This window comes from Pteropus alecto, unplaced genomic scaffold (assembly GCF_000325575.1).
Source record: "Pteropus alecto unplaced genomic scaffold, ASM32557v1 scaffold20, whole genome shotgun sequence".
Lineage (NCBI taxonomy): Eukaryota > Metazoa > Chordata > Mammalia > Chiroptera > Pteropodidae > Pteropus > Pteropus alecto.
Genome location: NW_006436298.1, coordinates 15,832,788 through 15,856,144, shown reverse-complemented (window position 1 = coordinate 15,856,144; position 23,357 = coordinate 15,832,788). Strand labels below are relative to the sequence as shown.

General features: G+C 34.0%; 1 protein-coding gene across 2 annotated transcripts in view; it reads right to left on the bottom strand.

The window, feature by feature from the left end:
* Positions 1 to 1,249: 1,249 nt before the first annotated feature.
* VCAN (versican) overlaps positions 1,250 to 23,357 on the bottom strand; it is a 104,239-nt gene continuing 82,131 nt past the window's right edge. The window contains exons 12-14 of one of the 2 annotated variants that reach the window (XM_015590313.1): positions 8,310 to 8,454; positions 3,375 to 3,557; positions 1,250 to 3,230 (exon numbers count right to left, since the gene is read on the bottom strand). In XM_015590313.1, coding sequence (XP_015445799.1) covers positions 3,103 to 3,230; positions 3,375 to 3,557; positions 8,310 to 8,454 — 456 coding nt within the window. In that variant the 3' untranslated portion in view covers positions 1,250 to 3,102. The remainder of the gene's footprint in view (positions 3,231 to 3,374; positions 3,558 to 8,309; positions 8,455 to 23,357) is intronic. The other variant, XM_025047872.1, reaches the window with a different exon arrangement.

The following is a 23,357-nucleotide window of genomic DNA, read 5'->3' as shown; positions in this document are numbered from 1 at the left end:
TCTTTTCCATTTCAACTACCCTAGAAGACCACCTCTTTTTAAATAGTCCCTTATGGTAGGAGCATATTCTTCCCCCTGATATGTAACCTAGCCTTTAGAAATGAATAGAAAACCACTTCTGGCTGACTTGAGTAGTGAAACTCTCCTTAAAGTTCTCACTCTGATCTAGTATTCTGGGTAATGGAACATCCAACAGTCTCTAATATTCACACCTAGAGCAATAGAAATTTGTCTGATGGGTTTATAAACATCTAAAGGGAATCTATGCATGAGCAAGCAGATTCTTATATACTCTCTTGGATAATTTCTATTTAAAGGTCTGTGTAAAAGATATGACAGATTACACATTAAAACGACAAACTCAGCAAGGAAAAGAATTTCTTCTTTTCTGCATCTATTCATGCCCAACTTCTCATATATTTCTGACATTCCAAGAAAGAAATCTCAAAATAATTTTTAACTCACCTTTGTACTTTATGATATTTTCTATACAACTGCACAACATATAAGGGTTTTATTTGTTCTTCCAAATGATCAATAAAAATATTGAATAGAGTGGGCTGTAAAATAAATCCCATAGGTAAGCAGAGACCTGTCTAGCTTATTCACTGCTGAATTTCCAGGGCCCAGTATGATGCTTGACACACAGTAAGTACTTAATAAATAGTGAATGAATGTAAAATGAAGAAATGGATGGATATCTGGATAGATAGAAACTTGATGTTCCTGACATCTGATTATTACTTCGGTATGATCTTACTAGCCAGTAAATTAACTTCCTAAATGTATAACAATTAGGAACATAGTATTTTATATATTTCTTGAGAATAGCATGCAGGCTCTAGAGATTACCTGCATGCACTACAAACTAATTACATAACTTTGAACAAATGACTTGAGTATTCTACATTTGATCATCAAACAGAGAGTTAACAGTACTGCTCTCACAGGCTTATTGGGAGATAATGCACATAAAACATTTGGCCTGGTTCATAGGAAACATTCAGTAAATTTGAGCTATCACTTTTTCCTATTGCATGTTTCTTTCATATTTGAGATTAATGCATAAGCATGTATATGTAAACATTATTATAATTAATATCTCAATTTTTACAGGTACACATATAATCACCTCTCTGCTAGCCATGAAATTATTTCGTCCAGCAGCTTGTACTCAGTGATGGAACTAGAATGTAAAAATGTTGGTGCACATTAAGATTTACAGTTGTAAATAACCAGACCAGTCACAGTATAGTAAAAGAAGGACTTTAGGTTTCTTTGGTGAAACAAAAGCAGGTATAAAAAGTTACAAAGATTTTAGATTTTCAGTCACAAAAAACCCCCACAATCATTCACATTTTACACTATACATGTTATAATATAAATACAGGAACGTATCATGTGCATAGGAATGAAAGAGGAAAATTTTAAACCTAATAGGTTGACACAATGTTGTTCTGTGCTCTAGAACACCCAAGGTGGATTTCAGTTAATGCAGCAACCAAGAGAATTTGCTTAAAGACACTGTGAATGATTGTAGCTCTTGTCATTCCTTCTAAGCTAAAGGGTTTTATGAACAAGAATTAGTGTGGAATTGTTCTTTTGCTATTTGCATTTTATTTGTTATCTACTCTTCTAAGGTCATTCTAACTGAAATTAGAGAAAGATTCCTAAATGCCTTCTTTCCATTACAGGTTTTTTTTTTTTTTAAACATTAAATTAAGTGGATAATAATTCAAAATCATTGTCGGCAGTCACTTATTCAAATAAAGGGGAGAAAACAAATGGGAAGAGATAGGAAGACATTTCAAGACATACACTCAACCTAACAGGCAGAAATGCCTACATTATTTCTATATAAATGCTCTTTGCTTAGAATGGGCAAACACCATCTACTACTGAAAGCTACACTTCACCACTCTTTTCGTAATAAACACTGATGCATTCTATCCATCACATTATTTAATCAGGGACAAAGTATCTAGATTATATGGTTCCAAACTGTGTGAGGGAAGCATAAAGGCTAACACTGAAAAAATAACTAGCGTACTATGTCAATTTTCAGGTTTGGGGGAAAATAACATCCAATAAATTAAATCAGTATGGCTTACTTCATTTATTTATGTATGCTTCACAGCTGCAGCATTCATACATGAACATTCAAAACTTTATAAAAGGTTAAAATGGTTATATATACAAAATTTCTTTCTTTGAATGTGTTGTTTTAACAATTCCCCCACCCTCCAGAGCCCTAGGTCTCTATCCATTTGAAATGTGTTGATCTGAAACCTTGCAAGTTAGTGTTACGAAAGCCATTAAAAAGTAGACCTGGTTGAGTTAATAATTAGCACTTTGACCCCTAAAAAATGCTCTTGGTCATAGAAAAGTCCTCCATTCAGGCCTTTCTTGTAAGTGGAGAAAAAGGAATGCAGCAAAGAAGAGTTCCACATTGCAGTCCCGAGGTCCATCAGGATCCCATTAGCCAGGCTTCGGCATCACATGGCAGCAAACTGCACCCACACCGAGACAGTGCAGTGTGACCTACAAGACTTTGTGTTTGCTAATTGTCCAGGAAAAGCTGTCTTCGGTCTTGCTGACAGTCAAAGGGCAAGTAAAACCATTTCCAGCCTAAACAAACTACCAAAAGCAGCCGAACCAATGATTAAAGACCTCTGAGGCTCCATAATCATCATTAAATATGCCCAAACTCAGTGTGACTTTTTATTTTATATACAGGATTAAAATCAACATTAAATCATCTTATTTACATTGTCATTGGTGCTGAAATTGAACTTTTTAAATAGTACAGTAGGCTGGTATACATTATAAAATGGTCTGCACTGAAGGCAAATAGAAAACTAAAGAAATCAGATAGGCTGGAAATGGTTACTCTCTGCCCTCATTTTCTTTCATTTTGTTTGCTTTCTTTTTGAATACCAATGCTTTCATTTAAAATGTTTAGGGAGCACAGCAACCCAAAATGACTGGACGGTGGTCCAAAAATCCAGACTGACTGATAATACTTCTCGAGGTGATAGGAAAGGCACAGGAAGTTAGGACTTTGGCTGAAATGATGAAAACACATGTTCGCCATTTTAGGGATCAGCGCCTCGATTCCTGCCACCTCCGGCTCCAACGGTGATCATGTTTTGAAGTATTTATTGAATTGTCCTTTGATGATGAAGAATTTTTAAAGTATTTCTTAGAATAAGTCCTTTGGTATGTAGATGCTACATGGAAGGAAAGAAAGAAAGAAAGAAAACACAACAATATTACTTGCTCCATACCCTAAACTACCAATACCGCAGCCGTAAATGAGGACGTCTAGTAGTTGTTATAGCACGGTTGTCCATTCTTTCTAAAGGACCACTTACGGTTCATGCAGGTAATTTTAGGCATGGCCCATCTTCCATTTCCTAGGCAACGAATAGTTGGAAGGTGGCGTTGAATGAAACCATCTTTGCAGTGATATCTAATCAGGGAGTTGATTTCATAACGAGGTTTCATCTTTCCAAAGGTCTTGGCATTTTCTACAACAGGGGGCTGGCCGCAAGCAACTAAAGAAAAGTAAATTAGGTTATTTCCAAATAATCTAAATATTTCTATTAGTATGTGTCCCTTTTTTTCTCTTTCTCTCTTTATTTACCCAATCAAGCACCTTCGTCAAAGGCAATCAGAATTAACAAATTGAAAATTTTGAAGGAAAAATAAAACTAAATATTGAGGCTCTGGGCCTAGTTCAAATCTCAGATTATGTCATTTTAAATTGTGCATTATTAAAGAACCATAGGGCTAAATGGTCACTTTTCTTAAAAAATTCCAAATTAAAAAGCACCTGTCTCACGTGGCCTGGTAGTATTGTCTTCATCACCATCTAAAGTTTTATTTACTCTCCTTCACTTGGAACAATAATGAATAAACTAATAAATAAACAATAACAATTGACTATTGTTGTCACCGCCTTGAAAAAACTTAAAATCTATAATAATATCATAGTTTTAAAATATGGACAAAATATGGACTCTTAAGTATCAGTAAAATGTCTCCAGCTCCATTTAAGTTTATTTACTCTTTCTGTCTTCTGTATGGAGACAGGGAGAAAGTTAGGACATGGTAATCATCTTTAGTTTCCCTCTGTCTCCATTCAGATTCAACTGATTTTGAACTTATGGCTTTATTCATCATTGGTGTACTTGTTTTAAGTGATATACTTTAAAGTTTAACTTTTATTAAGTGACTATGTTTTGCTATATATCTCATATAAAAGCATAATTTAACTTAAATATAATTTCCCTAAATGGCATTTCCTATCCAATTCCTAAGAATTATGACACCACAAGGCCCATAACAAGAACATGTTATATTCTCTTGTGTAATAATGCAATTCTTCAATGGGAGGGTAATTATTAGAAACCTTGGTACCAAGCTGTTTGAATGTCAATATCCTAATATTAAAAGTTTACAACTATAAAATTTATTTATATAATCAGAAAGCTGTTTGCAACTACATTCTTTTGCAATGACAAATTTTAGTTTAACTTAAATATTTAATTCCTCTAACTTACTTGACTAAACATCTTGGAACATATTGACCCATAACAAAGTTTTCTTTAATGAAACACAATCCAATATTTCATGTTAGAAATTGTTAGTCAGATAGACTAACAATAAATTATAAAGTCATACTATCTATAACTAAGAAATTAGAAATATTTGCACATATGACTATTTGATCTTCACAAATTCCTATAAACAGAGATTTCTATAATTATTTTCCATTTTCAATTAATAAACTACTCTATGTATGTGGTTCAATGATAACCCCAATTTCAATGCCTGTAATTGTAATATGGAAAGCCTACACCATGGTTTAGATACTAGCAAGTATCAGATAGAATAAGACCAAAGCAATATAGAAGGTTAAAAATTATCAACTAGATAATTCATTATACTTAATTCTGTGCTATGTTGACAAATTAGAAGTTATCTTTATAATTCTAAGGAAAGAAATGTCAGATTTCTTCTAAATCTATTTATATATGAAGACAACATAAAGCTAAAATATCGTCAAGGACAGGCAAATATCAGAAGTAGAGCCACACATATATGCTTGACATTTGACAGAGTGACATGGTAGAGCAGTGAGGAAAAGAAGCTTTTTCACTTAGACAATTGGGTATTTTATATGGAAAAAAAGTTACTTAGTTCCTTACCTCAGAGAAAGTATGGAGAATCAATTTCTAGATGGTTTAAATGATAAATATAAAAGGTAAAACTATAAACACTTAGAACTAATGACATAGACTATCTTTATAATTTTAGGGTGGGTAAGGATTTTTTGAGATATAAAATTGTTTAAATCATAAAGGAAAATGCAACAAAATAAAGAATTCTGTTCATCAAAAAATGCGATAGAGTAAGAGTAAAGACATGTTACAAACTAGAAGAAGATATTTGCACAATATCTAACTGTCAAGGGATTAGTAACTAGAATATAAAAATAAGTCCTACGAATCAATATATAAATGAGAAGCAGCCAATTTTTTAAAATAAGCAAAAAACATGAACAAAAACTTTATAAAAGAAAAGCCATGAATGACCTATAAGTATATGAACAGATATCATGAAAAAAGTATTCAAAAAGATGTAAATTAAATCACAAGAGATAACATTTTATACCCACCAGATTGGCAAAAATGTCAAAGTCCGAAATTATCAAGTGTTGGCGAAGATGTTGAATAACAGAACATCTCACACATTGCTGGTGGGAGTGCAAATTGGTACAACCACTTTGGAAAATAATTTGGCATTTTCTAGTAAATTTGATGGTGCATGTATCCTATGACTCAGCACTTCATTCCTGGAAAAATACCCTATGGAAACTCACGAATGTCTACCAGGAACAAGTTCAAGAATGTTCAAAGAAACATTGTTCATAATAGTAAAAACACAACATAACCCAAATGTCCACTGACAGGAGAATCAATAAATAAAATGTTATATAGTCATACAATGAAATACCATATAGCAGCAAAAATTAAGAAATATAGCTACATGCATCAACACAGATAAATTTCACAAACATTATGCAAGACACAACTGATTCCACTTACATAAAGTTCAAAATTATGTAAAACTAAACAATTTGTTATATATAGATACAAGCATATGTGATAATAATAAAGAGAAAAGTAAGAAATTAAGTCATTATCTATGGCTGAAATTGGGAAGTAAATGAATGGAATTGGAAGGATTCTATAGGGTGCTCCCAAGAATTGTGGATAGCATGCACTGAGGCGTCCTTTAAAATATATACATACATATATGTATATATATATCTTTTGTATATATTATAATCCTTCTCTACAAGTATTTAATTAAAAATAGAACTACTTAAGTCTGTATGTTTAACTATCTGAAAGGAGAAATGAATATCTTTCATAAAAGTCTATAGACTTTTATAAAATTCATAAAATTCCCCAGAGTACTGATTAACAAAGATTCAAATCTATGTAAATAAAAATCAGACAGTAAGGAGATAAAACACAAGGATTATTTTGTTTTGTTTTGTTTTTCCTCCTTTAATGAATTAGAGCCAACATTTTATTAATCTCTTTGCCCACTGGAAAATGTAAACTGTGATGCCGGTTTGTGAATTCTTTTTAGCTATAAGGGCAGTGGTTCTTAACCTGGGGTTAGTTTTCCTCCTCTCCCTCCCATCCCAGGGACAGTTGGCAATGTCTAGAGACATTTTTAGTTGTCACAAAGCAAAGGGAGGGGGTAATGTGGAATGGAAGAGAATGCTACTGGCCTTCAGTGCTTAGAGAGCAGAGGTGATTCTTAACATTCTGCAATGTTCAGGACAGCCCCCCACCACTAAGAATTATCTGGCCCAAAATGTCAATAGTGCTGATGTTGAGAAACTCTGCTACAGGAAAAAATAACATAGGAAATAGAAGAATGTTTGGATCATAAAATGAAATGCATGTCTCTAAGAACCATTTGGAGATCTGAGAAAGCAAACATGACATTTGGATAAAGACAAACAGTTCATTAAAGACTTCTTACATTAGAAACAGGGAAAACAGGCACCTGATTTGCTATTTTCACAAATCTCATTGCAGAAATGCTGAAGTACTGTGCATACAGGAAAGGTGCTCATATAGAAAGGATATTCAGAATAAATTCTAATTTAGATAAGAGAATAGCAAAGTAGTCACAAATAGTGGTTGAGTTTCATTCGAGCTTTGTGTATCTTGGCATTCTCTTTATTCTAATAGCATTTCTCATTATTGGTGTTTGAGTCTTTCCTAAAATATTTACAGGCTGTGTATTTGTAGTTTTGTTATTTTTATATTTAAAGACAAATCAAATGGATTTTATAGCTTGCATTTGTACTTTATACTCTTACTCAAGGTAGGTAAAGGTCTATGCTTAGAGACTAAATATTCATATTCAACATCATTATCAACTGCAAACAGGTTAAAAATATTTATGGATTTCTATCGGATTAAGGAAGATGTCTATACAGTATGCCTTAGAAATTCAAACACACTGGTTAATGATAAACATAACACACTTTTAAAAAATCATCTTTCTTAATGTGTTCTTTTTAATGTCAATTAAGCAATTCTCCTCTTTATGGAACTTAACATTATAAATGTTTTTATTTGGTCCTACCTTGAAGGCATTCAACTAGATGTAAGGGTGGCTTTTTTGTTCCATGGTTTATAAGCATAAAATAAGCTTCTAAGGAAACGATTAAAAAACTCAACTGCCTACAAATACCAGGCAGTTAAAAACAGGGAAGGACTTCAGTGAACAGCTCCCATGACCCTGCAGAGGGAGGGCAGTGGTTTTCAACTCTGGTGCTTCACACCATGGACAAATTTGAACATGGGTCAAATGGTACCAGATGTTCTTTTTTTTTTTAAGTAAAAATTCCAGAATATTTTATGATATATCCCAATTTTTAGATGTCGACAACCAATTTTTTTTTAATCCTTTCCTCAACAAACTAAACAGGTCTTTCAGCCCTTGAGCTGGCTGTTGTTTTTCTTAAAAACACTTGGAGATAGTTTTTCTACATAATGCTACATTTTATCTTAAGTATCTGAAATCTATGGTGAAAACATTACTGAAAACCAACTTTTCAATTGTATTGTAAGAGTAAAATAGTCCAGAGCAACAAGAGATGATGTACAGGACATATCCAGTTTGTGTCTTAGAGAATGAAGTTCAGTCTTCCTGAGTTCACTTGATAATAGAAATACAAATTAAGTATACATTATTAATAGAGTAATTAATACCTGTTCCTTTCTTGCAAGTATAAGTGAGATGGTAATTGCAGGGGACATCATTCCACTGGCCGTTCTCATGCCAAATGATGACAACACAATCTTCTCCAGCAGAAAAGAAGCTGTCTGGCTGGTTGGGCCTCCAGTTCTCATATTGCTGTAAAAATAGAGAGAGAAGATAACTACTTGATGGTCAAAGAGTAGCATATCATAAAAGTGACAGCAACATCACATCACAATCAGATTAAAATAAACTCAAAGTTTCTGTTGAACCAGGTAGCTGAAATGATTGTAGTGCTAAAGAAAAAGACTCATACTCTGAGTGGAAGATATATGTATCTAAAAATCTTTAACGCATATGTATTTCTTCTTTGACAATGAGATATATCTCAGGAATTTTATTCTAGTTATTCTAGATTTCTAAATTATAATCAGTACTCAATTTAAGAAATCAATCATGGTATTATTATTAATTGTAACAGCATTAATAGAAATGAACAAGAAAAAAAAATCCATAATCTCATCACTTTGGTCTATCGTGTTTACTTCCAGCCCTTATGTGTACATACAATTTATATAGTTGTGATTATAATACAATAAAATTTGTGTTCTTTCTTTACTATCTTTACCACTATAAAGTATTTTTCTTTGTCTTATTTAATGTGATTATTTTTATCCAAATTCATTTGTTTGGTTAAAAAATTGAGAGAGTTGCTATATTTATTTTATGTGTTTATTTGCTATACCTTTCTGAGTTATTCTGTTTTAGATGTGATCTTATATGTACTATATAGTTGTTTTGCTTTATGATCTAATCTGGAAGTTGTTTTCTCTTAATAGGAACATTTATCACATTTATGCATATTGATATAAAAGATAAGCTTTTAAAAATGTATCTTACTATATACATTTGTATATATTCAGATCATTGAAAAAAATTCTATTGATTTGATGTTTTTCTACAGGTTACCTTTATATCTCTATGTTTAGATGGTATCTATTGATTCCCCATTCTGAGCAATGATCTATAACTGGAAATCTCCTTTGCCTTCTGTCACCATAATACATTCTATTTATTCAGCGTCTACAATGAAAGAAGCTCTCTTCTAGGTACTTGTTATGTGTTGTCTCTTACAACAATTCAGCAAGATCGGGAGTAATTTCAACCTTAGAGATGTTAAGTTCCTTGGTTTATGTTCAGTTTTTTGTTATTTTAAAATGCTGCCTCCAAAACAACCAATAATTATATGAAAAACACAGCCCCATCTGTATTAAAAAATAATAAACATTGATGAGATGAAAATAATATTGGGCTATAAATAAGAGTTCACCCCCCCAGTTTTGGGTCTTCTAACTAGAATGTGATATGGGACAAGTTTGTTTGTTCAGTGCCTTTTCGGCTCAACTTGAGTATCATTTTCCCATTATGCTTTGCCCGCTGTTATTCTATATCACCTCTAACACTGATAAGACAATGGAAACAAATTTCCATCAGATGGCAGAAATATAGATTTGGATTTATGTGACAACGGTTAATATAACTATCTTTTCCGGGCCTACACGTATCTTAGTCTTTATTTGAATTAAATTTAAAATAAGTCTGTGGTTTGAAACAATGAGTGAAGAAATTTTTATTTGGGAAAGATAAAGTTAGAGAAGAAAGACATCTAAGAATTAAGGCGATTGTTCTCAATTCAGAGCATGCAAAAAAATGGTCCTACTATTTACTCTCAGCAGCACCATAGCTATTTTTATGTCTTTTAAAAATGTCTAATAAACTTAATAGAAAATATCTGTAATTTTTTCTTTCTTAGAAAAAAACATGGTTTTTAAAACTTTCAAATATGATAAAAACCTAAATCTTTGATAAAATAATTTGTGAGAAGACTAAACTTTGAAAATCTTAGGATTAAGAGAACTTTTACTTTTCCTTCAATCTCTTCTTAGCTTGGCTTTAAAGTTCTCCTAAATTATGCCAAAATTATGATAGGAGACTAGAGATCTTTGCTTTGTAAAAAGAAAAAAAGAGTCTTCGAAGAGTGATAAAATTGTAAAGAACTAAGGAAAGCTTAATAAAGGTGTTTTTTCCCCCTAGAAATACAGAATAAGGGTTACTTTTATTTCTCTGGTAAAAAAACAAATCCAAAAATTAGATAATTTACATCCAATTCTAGTAGCCTGAATCACACCACTGAGCTACCCCTCAGACAGCCCAGTTAAGGAAGCTTAGAAGACAACTCATCAAAGCACTTTTTGACTGGCAGGTGTCCCTGCAACCAGGCACTGACCTTTGCTCTGAATTGGGCTTCTAAAAATTTTTCCATTTTCCTTTTCTTTGCTTACTCTCCTTCCTATATTATTTCTCACCCTCCACCCACCAAGCCTTTTTTTCCTCCCTACTCTCCTTGAATAGATAATAGGCAAGGAAATGGAGAAACAAAGCAGAGAGACAAAAGTCATATGTAGCTGTTGTCCATGTATAGCTAAGTCGTCTTCAACAGATGGATTAAAGTAGGATAAAAATAATAAACAAAAGAACAGAAATTTCTTAACACTAACGAAAGTCTACATTTAATATTTAATACCTTTTATGGTCACAGATTCCTGAGTTCCTCAAATATTTAATTTGGATTTCAGAGCTCAATACTTTCCAACTTACTTTTTCACTAACCTCTTACAAGAAACCAGGAAATGTCCTCAAAGGTGGAAAATTTCAAACATCCCAATAGTATGTGCAAGTTGTGCAATGTTCATCCAACCACCACTACCCATCTCCCTTCCTCGCTATGTTTTTCTTCACAATGCCAATATCTTATCCGATTTACTTATTTTATTTTTTTCTCCGTAGTAATATGTAAGCTCATTGAGGACAGGAATTTGGGTTTCTTGTTTGTTTGTTTAATACTGTATCCTCAGTGCTAGGAACCATATTAGGCACTTACTGGTGTTGTTCGATAAATAATTTGATATTTAGAAATATTGAACCACAAAGTATGTTGCATTCTTCCCTATTCATACCTATCCCTAATCGAAGATTTTGCTTGATAGCAGCAAATGATAGGTGAGACAGGCAATCACAGACATAGCTAGTGGAAGTTAATAACTTTTCTGGAAAACAGCTAGCAATACATATCAAGAGCCTCAAAAAGCTGCTACCCTTGGACATCATAAGTCCACTTTTAAAATTCCATCCTAAAAAATAATTCGAGATGTGAGCATGTTTGATGTAAAATACTATTTATGCTAGCAGTAAATAAGAAATAATCTATAGAGTAAACATATACTCAATGAATTATGGTATAGCCAGACAAATGGAATATTGTATAGCCATTAGATATCTTGTCTTTGAAGAATATGTAAGGGGCTGGGAAATAGTAACATGTTCAGTTAAAATCAAAAAGCAAAATACTAAAAACATGCAATGATCTAAATTTTACACATTCTCAGATACAGCTGTGTGTGTGTGTGTTTGTGTGTGTGTGTGTGTAAAAGACCAAAAGGAAATGCAGTAAAATGTTATAAAGTTTATATCTGAGTTATATGAGACCAAAATGATATTTTATTCTATACATTCTCACATACTTTACAGCTTTCCTAGAGTGAGCATGAACTACTTTTCTAATCATTAAAAACGAACATTGTAAAAGGACTTACAGATTTCTTAGCTAACCCTTTTTTAATCTAACCTTGACAAATATCACTTCAAGTTACCAAAGTCACTTGATAGCCCTATCTTTTGCAGCTGATATTTCTTCTTGTTCTGAACAATAACCATCCATTTTCACACCAAAATGAGATTCAGATTCCATGCCATCAAAGTGACTCTCAGAGCATAAGCTGCCCAGACTCAGACCTCTGGTAAAAGATTTAATTATTTTTGGTGGGAATTACAGTTGGCTTGCAACAGTGATTTAAAACGTGTGTTCTCTGTTGTTGCTTGGCAGAGCTGTGGATTAATGGTGCAGGACCAAATTTTAGGTCTGTGGTTTTACAAGAGTATCTGATACCCGCAGGCATGTCACACTATTACCTCATATCTGATAGCTCCATTGTGAAGATTTATTTTGGCTAGGATGCTTTGATTTTGCTCCATGTTATTGCCAAACTGAGTTAGTAAAGGAAACTCCAGTTTTCTGAACAACTTTCTTTGTTTTCTCATAAATTCTTTATAGCCTTATTTAACATCACTTGCAGGAAGAAAGAGTATTAAAAAAAAATCTTTGACTTTAGCTTTAATAATGTAGTTTTTTCACTAAAGTTAAATGTGAGGAAGCGATCTCTCTTCAGGAAACCAAGTCTGAGTTATGAGAACGTAATACAGCCTCTTTCATATAGACAATGTTTCATAGACACAGAAATACAGATTCTTGAAATTAGCAGAGAACACTTCCCCACTGCCATCTGAAGTTTTTTCTCCTCATTTGAGATTGTAAGCAAACATCTTGAGTGATCTCGCCTGGATCAATGCTCTTCTAGGGCTGGATGGGCAAACTAAGAATTATTCCAAAAAGCCAATATAACTTGGGGAGAATTCATTTTAACACAGTTGACAAAAATAAATGCTGATGGGACTTCTGCATATTTGTCTATGTCTCAGAGACTCATGCTCCCCATCCCAAACTCTGAACTCTTGTTGCCTCCTCCAGAGACCAGAATTAGATCAATATTACATCTGAAAGAGAACTTTAAATTACTTTTCCTTTTTGTTTTCTTCTGATGGCAGAGAAAATTGACATAAAACGCAAATAGTTGATGTAGAGTAAAGCTACCTCAGATGTAACACTTCCTATGTTCTATAATGAACTTGCATTGTATTAAGAAGTAATTATTTTATACCTGTTATGAAACAGGTTAATGCTGAATATTATATGATAAAGTTACTTTATTTTTAGAGTTCCAATTAAATGACTACCCCTTCATATCTGAAGAAAAAAGTGCCAAAAAAGAAAACCATTTTAATTAAATTTGATTTAGTAACTTTTCAGTTATTGTTTTCTCTTTCTTTCCCTCCCAATTGGATTCAAGCAAGTCAGTTGTCAAAAGCATGAAATAATTTAAAAAACTCCAGCCAAAATCTAACAGCTAAGTACAGTTAGATTTTGAAGAGAAAAACACAGAGAAGACTAATATTGAGGAGAAAAACACAGAGAAGACTGAAGTTATTCATTAAAATCTATCAAACTTTATAAATGCTTAGATTATTCCAAATAATCCACTATTTTATTGTCAAAAATTTATTTCAGTCTTATATCAACATAAAAGCGAAGAATTGTTCTGCAGGTCTTCTGGAGCATGCAGAACTTCTCTGTGTGCCAACATTCTTCACTCTCACAGAGTGACCTCAATTTCACAGATCTAAGAGAGACTTGACTAATTTTTCTCAAGCAGAATTGCTGAAGAGCTATTCTCTCCCTTCTAGCTCTTTGCAAGACTCCAACTTGATTCGATCAACATACTGGAGGAAAAGGATATGTGTGCTTGAGAGTAGGGGTGAGGTTTCTGCTTTTGAAAGTTACTGACAGTCTACTAACCTCAAAGAGGGTTTACATCCTTTCAAGGTGAATCTCTGATTATATAGTGTCTAGGAGTCTCAGTTGTCATTCAGAGATACCAGACACCTTTTATCTTTAAAATACATGCCATAGGGCCATGATCAATGGCCTTAAAATCTCAGCAGATAACTAGCATCACAAGTATGAATAAAATAAACTGATTATAAGAATATAATGTAACTAATTGACCGTTTTCTTATGCAGAGATAGATAACTGTCTTTTTCGTAAGGTTTAAAAAAAGCATTATTTTAGAAACATGCAAAATTTAGAAATAAACCAGGAGCTTTGTTTTGCTTTAAAAAAAAAAAAAAAAAAAAAAGAGTTTGCTTTGAGCACTGCTTTCAGTTAAAGAAAACATGATCAACCTTTATTAGTCAGTTACTGCTGTGACAGTCACATCCCATTTGGTCCTTTAGGTGATACATGTAAAAGCAAATTGATTTATGAGGAAATATGCAAACAGCTGGAAGGAGAAAATGAAAGGTGTGGAGCAAGGAAGGTTCTTGAACCACAGAGTGGCTTATTCTTATCCCCCAAGGAACATTCTGAAACAGTGTTTGTTTATCTACATTAAGATTTTTTTAAAAAGTCTTTAAAAGAGAACGTCAATTCAAAATTAAAACCCTGAAGATACAAGGTCATGCTTCAACCTTTCCTAGAGAAGGAATTCCCAGAACATTAAAGAATCTTGTTTCTAAATTCCTTTTATCAGCATCTTAAAATAAGTTTTCAAAACAACTATTTTTTAATCCAAACTTAATAACTAGCCCTTCTTCACAATATTTGACCCATTTCAAATTCTTTCCAATGTGATTTTTACTATTTAACTTGATCAAATAATTACGAAGAATAATCGATGGGCACTAACCAGTTCTTCTAAAGGGTTAGACTTTCTACTTAGAATCTCTTGATTTCCTTTCCTATACTGAAAAGAAAAAAAAAGAGAATGTTCACAGACACTAGATAAAATTAAAGGTCTTTTTTTTTGAGTCACAAATTTGAGATTACCACCATCACACACACACACACACACACACACACACACACACACACACACACACACTATAATTTACACAGTACTTGTTGGCATGAGGGAAGGATCTAAGGTCTTTGGGAATGTCTCTATTCCCAAAGGTCCCCACTGTAACTGCAATAGAGAAGATGCAAATGGTTAAAATGGTTAGCAGAGTAGACAGCAACAGACCCCTTGAGACGAGAAAACTGAGCTGTCCATTAGTCAGACTTGATAGCTAATTGAACAATGATTACATGCTAGCCAGCCACTGTGTACAGTTCACATTTGTGCCTGCACAAAAAGTACCAATTATTTCATTCTATGGATCTTCAAGTTCTCTAATAGATAATGGAAACTATAAATCTTGAATCCATAGCTGCTAAGGGCTTACTTTAGCTACCTATGTATTATCTAACTCATCTATTAAGCTAGTTTTTTAACTTAGATGGAGTCAGCTTTTATTCTTTCAAATTCACTGTAATTTAGATTATCTCGAATGGCCAATTAAAGACTCTGTTTAAGAACAATTATGGACTTTGGCCAAGCACATTTAAACAATTACACACATTCCATTGAAAAAAACATCCTTGACATTTGTCTAGTGAAACTATTCTATGACATATTATATTATTGTAATTTTGGAGAGAATTTACTAAAGCCTCAAGTTACAATTTTTTTTTCCATGAACAGTCCAGTCACCACTCTGCACCTATTCTTCTTCCCCGCCAAACACTGCTGATTTAATTCATTATAAAAAATTTTCATTAAAAAAACAAAAAAGTCCTCTAGGTTCACATACCAAGGGAACTAGCAAAAGAAAACTTTGTGTTGGGTTTATTATTGTATATAAAGCAAAGATACAGGAAAGATTGGTACTAATATTTGCCTCAGTTGCTAGGATTTTATGAAGCACGTGACTTCACGTGTTAGCTTCATGCTGCATTTGAAAAATCATGTTTTTTCCCCATTTTATCTTTTAGTTCACAATAAAATGCAATTCTTGCTAGAATTTTTAAACTCTATGCTACAGGAACTTAATTCACAGTGAATATTATTCATACACACTAGGTCTAGGAATGTGAAATTTTAAAAAGCAAAATACAATATGGCCACTAGGTGGTGATATCAATCCATCAAACTAAGTCACTGTTAAAATAGAATTTAGAATGTCCCCTAAAATCGTAATTATTTACTCTGGTGACAAAAAAAAAAAAAAAAGGGAAGGATTATCTGTGATATGTCCTCTCATTTTTGTGAGGGAAAGCAGAAAAAGAATACTTTGCTAGAAGATAGACCTCAGTCAAACAGTATTTGCCAACTTGATTGCATTTTATTCTGCTACAGGCCATTGCAGCTATAATCTGAATTTTCTATTTGACTAAAATATTCTTCTACAATAGCTTATTTTTCTCCATTTTGCCTTTTCAAATTATCACGATTTACATCAACGGTGAAATCGCATTAGAAACAAAGCCAAATCTATAACATCTACCTAAAATCCTTAGAACAGAGATCATAAACACGTATGCACACAAATGAATATCTGCAGTATGATTCACATTTAGTTTGGTCTTAGGTAAAAACTTATCTAGAGTAAGCATGAAAACATGACACCTGTACTAAAAGTTGACTTCTCTGTGTGTAGCCTCTCTTATCATCTTTGCTCCTGCAGCTACAAATGACATCCAAATGCAGTTGATGCCAAGGGTGAGCAGATAACCACCAAAGTATAAAAGCAAACTCCAAATCGAAAACACTTTCCCAAGAGGAGGGCTTACTCCTTTGAAACACACACAGATAAGAAGCCACCTTTTCACTAAGTAAAGAATTCAGAATAACTACTCTGGGTTACCCCCCAGCCTTTCAGAACACAGGTCAAACGTTTATCTGAAAGGAAGCTAAGAAGACTACTTATTACAGAAATCAAAACATTTGGTAACTTTAAAATGCCTTTTTTCACCCCCAGATGGCTATGGGACACAATAGGCATTTGTTCGCAGTCTGTGGGGGGTATGTCTAACTTTGTTTTATTTAACTTGTTTGGGGCAAATGACCTCCATCTGAGGTAGAAATGGACTGTCTTCTGATCCTTGTACTTGCTTAAGGTTACTCTGGTCTGGGTCCTTATTTATTTATGTTTTAAGGGAGGTTATGGTTTTGCTGTTGTCTTTTAGTTGAACCACCGAAAGGAAAAGAGCAGCTTTGTTTTAAAGGAGAAAGAGACGTTTGTTTTGGTGTCACTGCCCTAGGCAGGCAGCCTGGAGTCCAATCCTACAAACATGAATATGCTGAAGAGAAGAAAAACTAACTTTGGGTCTCCTGATAGTTGTTAAAGTGGCAATATGCCCATTATTTTCCTAGCTGGCAAATATTTGTGCAGGAGAGACAATCTGCCAGCTCTTGAGTACAGCACTAATCTTGTGTAATAGTGAGCTCACTGCCCTACAAAAGCAGTAATTATCAACAGCATTTTCCAAAGGATGTGAGTTACTCCCACTGTGAGACCACTTGGAGACAGGGCCCCAGGCAGAGTCCCACGGAGCCGCTTGCATTTAATCCCTGCCATAAATGGGTGCCAGTGGGCTCCTTCATCCCACGCTTGTTTGCACAAGTCTTCAGTCAGAAGGTGCTAACAATCCAAACTCAACGTGAAACTGCCAGACCCTATTCGATATTTTTCCTTTTTTCTTTCTTTTCCTTTCCCTTTTCGATGGTTTCTCATTGCTTTAAACTTATTAGCAATTAAATTTAAATGTATGCGATTTTAAAGTTTCTTAGAGCACTGTTGGAAAATCATCTGTGAGAAGGAACCATTAAATTGATAAATTTTCTTTTTTTCTTTTTTAGATGATTTCAATTATGAAATGATTTTCCAGTTAAAGGTAAATATTGTTCTTCCAACTGTTTGACCTGACACTAGCCATTTGCACTCAAGTAAAGGCAAGGTGGAGATGAGAGTTTTGTATTCTAGAACCACCCTATAGCCATTACATTTCACATGTAGAAGCAGAAGAACTAATTCTCGGTTTCAAATCAAATTGAACTGGGACACAAGTAAAAATTTTCATTAAGAGCTCAGTGGTCTTTTGTGGGAAAGAAACTGAGAGTTTTACTAATGAGTAATGTGTTAAAGGCTGAGGAAACAGCATATGTTTCCCTTGGCTTTTAGGTTAATAATAAAGCCTGTGAGGTTTAACATAATGAAATTAATGTTGATGTGTATGCAGTTTGACTTTTTCACAGAGAAGTGGCATTTGACCTGGAGCTAAAAGCACACCACCTCCAATGCACATCCACCTGCAAATACTTTATAGAAAGTCTTTTAAGATTTTCAGGTAAAAAAAGTAAAATTAAGTTTTTGGTTTGTGGGTTTTGTTTTGCATTATTTTTCCTGCTAAATCATGTGCAATCCTTTCAAACAAGCAGAAACAAAGGAGATTAGAAAATACCAGGAATTAGTTAATACTCAATTCTCTTTTCAATGTCCAAGACATCTGGGAGACGGAGGAGGCTAGAAACTTTTGTGTTTATAAAAGGGTAATAACGATTCATTCCGGCAGAAAAAAGAATAATGGCCTGCGATTTGTTACTCCTTTTCTCTGCCCCTTCTAAGTGTCTCTTCCTGGGTTAAGGGCTATTTCTTTATTGTTTCTACCTTTTTCAAAGCTGGTTTTTCTCACAATACTTGGTTTGACAGGCTGATGTGTTTATTTATGAAAGAAGAAAAGGCCCTCTGGATCAAATCCACAACCAATCTGGCTAGTCTCATGCATCAACTCTAACTAGGAGGGCAAGTGGGTGTCCCAGATTCTAGGTGTGCCAGTTTGGCCAGTGTTGGACCACGCTGATTACAGATAAAATTCAATTATCGTCTAGAAATGTTTTTAAGTAGTTTTAAGTACAAAAGGCTATCAATTAACCTTTTGTAATCTATCTCATAACTATCAGGGGGAAGATGAGTTGGCTAGAACTAGAAAATAATATGTATATTAATCTGTGAATTAGTAACTTGTTCAAGAACTTCCTGACTAGATGCAGACAAGTGCAGAGGAGAGGAAGTTTATGTTCTCCAAACAAGACACTGGAGAGAGAGAAAGAGAAGGCCATGACTACATCCTAGAAAGCCTACAAGCCAGCAGCCTTGCATGGCTCAACACTAAGTGCTGACAAAGTAGAGATGACTAAAGAAAAAATGTGAGAGACATAGAAAATGTTTTTTGTGGTTTTTTTTTAATGCATAAGAACAAAATCAGAGGTTTGTTTTTTGTTTTTTGTTTTGTTTTGTTTTGTTTTGTTTTTTTACCAAACAAATCAAACTTTCCAAAAGCTCCTCAGCATTTTAAAAAGGGAACTGAACTGTCAGTTCTATTCAATCTTCAGTCTCTAGACAATGCTATGTGAGGTGACATTTTTCTTTGAAGTAACTGCGTCTGATCCACTGAAGCATCAGATCCCCAGTGGTGAGGGGTGAGCTTTGATGGTGCTGGGGAACTCAGTGAAAGCAAGAGAGAAAGGAGCAACACAGACCATGAAGAATTCTCCTTATGAGAATCTTATTTTGAGAGGTCAGAAAGAGGAGGGAGAGGGGTTGTAACAGCTTTAAATCTCTGTGGTCTGTGGGCTGATTTTAAACCACTAGGTAGGAAAGCAAGTTATAAAAAGTAATGTGATTAAGGTGCCTAATAGTTTCCAACATCTCCCTAATTAGTGTGCGTGGACACACTATAGACTATAGATGAAAAGAAAGTTGTGAATTGAGTTTGCTAGAAGTCGTATAGGTAGAGATATAAAAATGCTTCCATAGTGTTTCCTGCTGTCTAGCTCCCGCTGTGATTGAAAGAATGGCCTTGGATAGTGGATGAGTAAATGAGCTCTGTCCAAATTTAGGCAACAATTCATCTTTGATCAAGCAATCTAAAAAATAAAATGAGCTGATAACATTCAGTAAGATTTCCTTTTGCTTGTTTCACTACATTTTGGATTTGAAAAATAGGGTTCTTTAAAGTAATTTCTCTTCAAAAATTATAATGGTAGAATATGTGCCTATCTTGAAAAAAAAAATCTTTTTCAAAGTTTCGAGTCATTGTTGGTTTCCTAAAGCTCCACTTTTTCTTCCTAAAGTTTATTGCAAATGTATTCTTGGTACAACCACAGACAAAATTGTCATCTTTCCAGTAGGAACACCTGTTTTCCTTTGGGTTAATAACCTTGTAAGACGCATTATGCTTGGCTGTATAACTAGTTTTTTAAGGAACATTTTTTCTTTTCTCTTTAATCGAAACTTCACCTATTATGTTTTAATATTTTTCATACTGGTACAACTTTAAATAAAATATTCAATTTAGATAAGCAATAATTGTCACAAAGAAATTCAGCCAAAAGACTTCATTGGTCATTTAGGATTCAAAAGATAACAGGATAAGTTGGTTGAGCAATGTACAAATATTGATTATCACTCAAAACGCATTTATTAGGTATCTATTTTTGTCAACCACTCTGCTAGCTTCTGAACAATCAGAAATGAAAGTTAATCCCTGCCTCAGAAATCTCACTGTCAGGAAATCGACCTCACAGGGGTCTGTGGTAGGATGGGAAGAGTGCACAAAGGGCTGCAGGAATACAAAAGAGGAGCTCTTAGTCGCACCCAGCTAGGAAAGCTTCCTGGAAAAAGGGGACTCTTGGCTAAGTTTGGTATTTGGAAGCTTATTAAATGAAATTAGGGCAAGAGGCATGAACATTCTAAGCATGAGGGCAAGTGTATGCAAAGACCTGAAGGAGTGAGATGTCATGGCTTCTTCTAGTGCGTGTTTTGAGATGGATAGCTTAGGAAGTGGCAGATGGAGTTGATGGTCTTGGTATGCCATGCTAATAATTAGAAATTTTACTGAAGGTGATAGGAAGACATTGAAGAATTTTAAGAGGGTAACAAGAGTTCATAGCAAGGAGAGAGGAAGGTCATAGGCATTAAAAAACAGATCTGAGGAAAAACACTTCAGACTAGTCATTCATTTAACAATAAGTTAAGGAAAGAACTTAAAAGCCAGCTAATAGTATAGAAACTAGATAAGAAATATTTGTTTAAGTTTGCCAGCTTTAGTGTGTATTTAATTTAGTGTCTTTGAAGACATTACTTGGATGACAAGTAATTCATTATTGAATTTATTTGTCAAGGTTTCTAATAAAGCACTTGTGACATTTCACTGTTAGAGATCAATAGTCAGGTTAAAGAATAACTGCTGGTAGAAATAATTCTGTAGAAACCCAAGTGACAGAGTGAAAACCTAAATTTGTTAAGAGAAAATAACCTTAATATAAACCACAAGGGGAAGCTTAGCAACAATTTTATTCATGAGTACACTTTTGTGAAATAAATAATTTTAAAATATTTTTTAAATATAACAAAAACAGGGATTTGGCATTTTGTTAATCATATCATCATCCTATCACTGAAGTCAATAATGTGGAGTGGATTGATCAGAATCTGAAAAAGAAGTGCAATTTAGATGACTTGAACAAATAACATTGTTACGTTAGCATAAGTACATATATTGAATTAGTCTATCTATAAAGCATAATCATGCTAAATGTGATATAATTATACTGCAAGTTGATTCGAAGCAAAGTTTAATTATTTCAAGAAAAGAAGTTATTGAAATTGAGAACTAATGTAAACTTGTTTGTTTTTACTGAATATTAGACTGAATAACCAGGGATAATATATGGTAACTATCAAAGGTTCTTTTTAATACTGCTCTACCTCCCAAGAAGGATAAAATCTAATAAATCTTTCAAAACAAAAAATGAGAGGAGAGGAGGGGAGAAATCACTCTAAAACGTAAATAAAGTGCTTAAAATTGCACACAGTCAAGTTAACACCATTTCCAAGTGTAAGCAGATACTGCTTGCCCCAATGAAGAGTTTACCATTAGGGATATTTTCAAAAGCAAGACACTTGGAGTAAACAGAGAAACAAAGGAGAGCTATTTTATTCAAAGGCCTGTGCACATATGGAACCTGTTAAGGAGATGATGGCTGCAGAAAGAACTACAAACAAGTGAAAGAGACACCTAGGCTGTCTCCGAAAGGAAGGGATGGAGGCAAGGGTGGTTACAAAAGCAGAAAGTGGGCCAGAGATCAGTCAGATGGGAGGGAGACAGGCTGTTGGGCAGATGGTCTTTTCTGTTCCAAAATGTTCAAAGTGAAGGGACACTCCTTACCACACTTTTATTTTACACAAAGAGTGAATTAAGAAGAAACCAAGGGCCTGTCAGTTTTTTCTGGAGTTAACTTGTGTCATTTCCTTGATAAACTTTGCTTGTTTATGTTATCTATTTGCTGCCTTCTTCAAACTGAGGCCCTCACTTGGTGCTCTTTCCATAACTCTTAGGTTTCAATGAAAAATGTGAACTGAGAGTAAGGTTCCTGTTTACATTGTACAGTTATCTATGTAAGGTTGAGTTATCTTCCTCTGAAAATTTCTGGGGAAGATTAATATTTCTCTTTCGACAAAGTGCAATGCTCACTGATTTACCAAGTTTAGGACCAAACTAGACTATGGAAATGGTAATTTCACAGTCCATTAAAAATTAATGGACACAGGTGGAAAAAAAATAGTTGAGTTGGCTTGCTCCAGTGTAGCGGAATAATGACAGCTGATGAGCCAAGCTCACCTGAATGGCACCTGACAGGGAAAATATTTTACGAATCTTACAGATATAAGCAGATATTCAATCTCATTAACCAAGCTCACAGGGAGTATAGGGCCTTATCCTAGATACCAGGAGACATAAAAAGCAAGCAGGACAATCACTTCTTTGAAGAGCTGAATTGTTAATGGAGAGACCAAAATAAACATCTAGTAACACCTAAAAATGCTAAGAATGAAAACATGCAAATCAATTCTATATAACCACTGACAGACAAAGTAGTCAGGCTTGGCCCAATCAGGTGGGCATATAGCAAATGACAGGTTTTCATTCTTAACATTTTTAGGTGTTACTAGATGTTTATTCTAGGCTCAGAGCTGGCCCATGGAGTAGACTTTGAGATATGTATAGTCTGGGTCTGCTGAGCATAGGTAAGTACCAGTTGAAATTGGCCACCTGAGTCCTTGGCATTCTAGCTTCTGTAATACAGTTGAGAGTTCACAAGGACCTGCATTTTTCACTGGGCTATTTATAAGGGAAAGTTTGTGGGAGGAAGGCTTACTGGTGGGTATCCTAGAAACCCAATTTATCCTCCAAAAGAAGTATCCCTTCAACAAGAGGAAACTCATTAAATGCCTATACTATACAACATATATTAACAAAATTATAAAAATATTTTTAACTATCAGTAATACACGGAAAGAAATCCTTTTAATTTTTATATTCACTTATAAATTAACGAAAATAAAATCATCTATCTTCAATTAAAATTATACCTAAGGACTTATGCCATAACAACCACTATTAATCTAATTGACCAAATTCATCCCCCTTGGGTACAGCAAA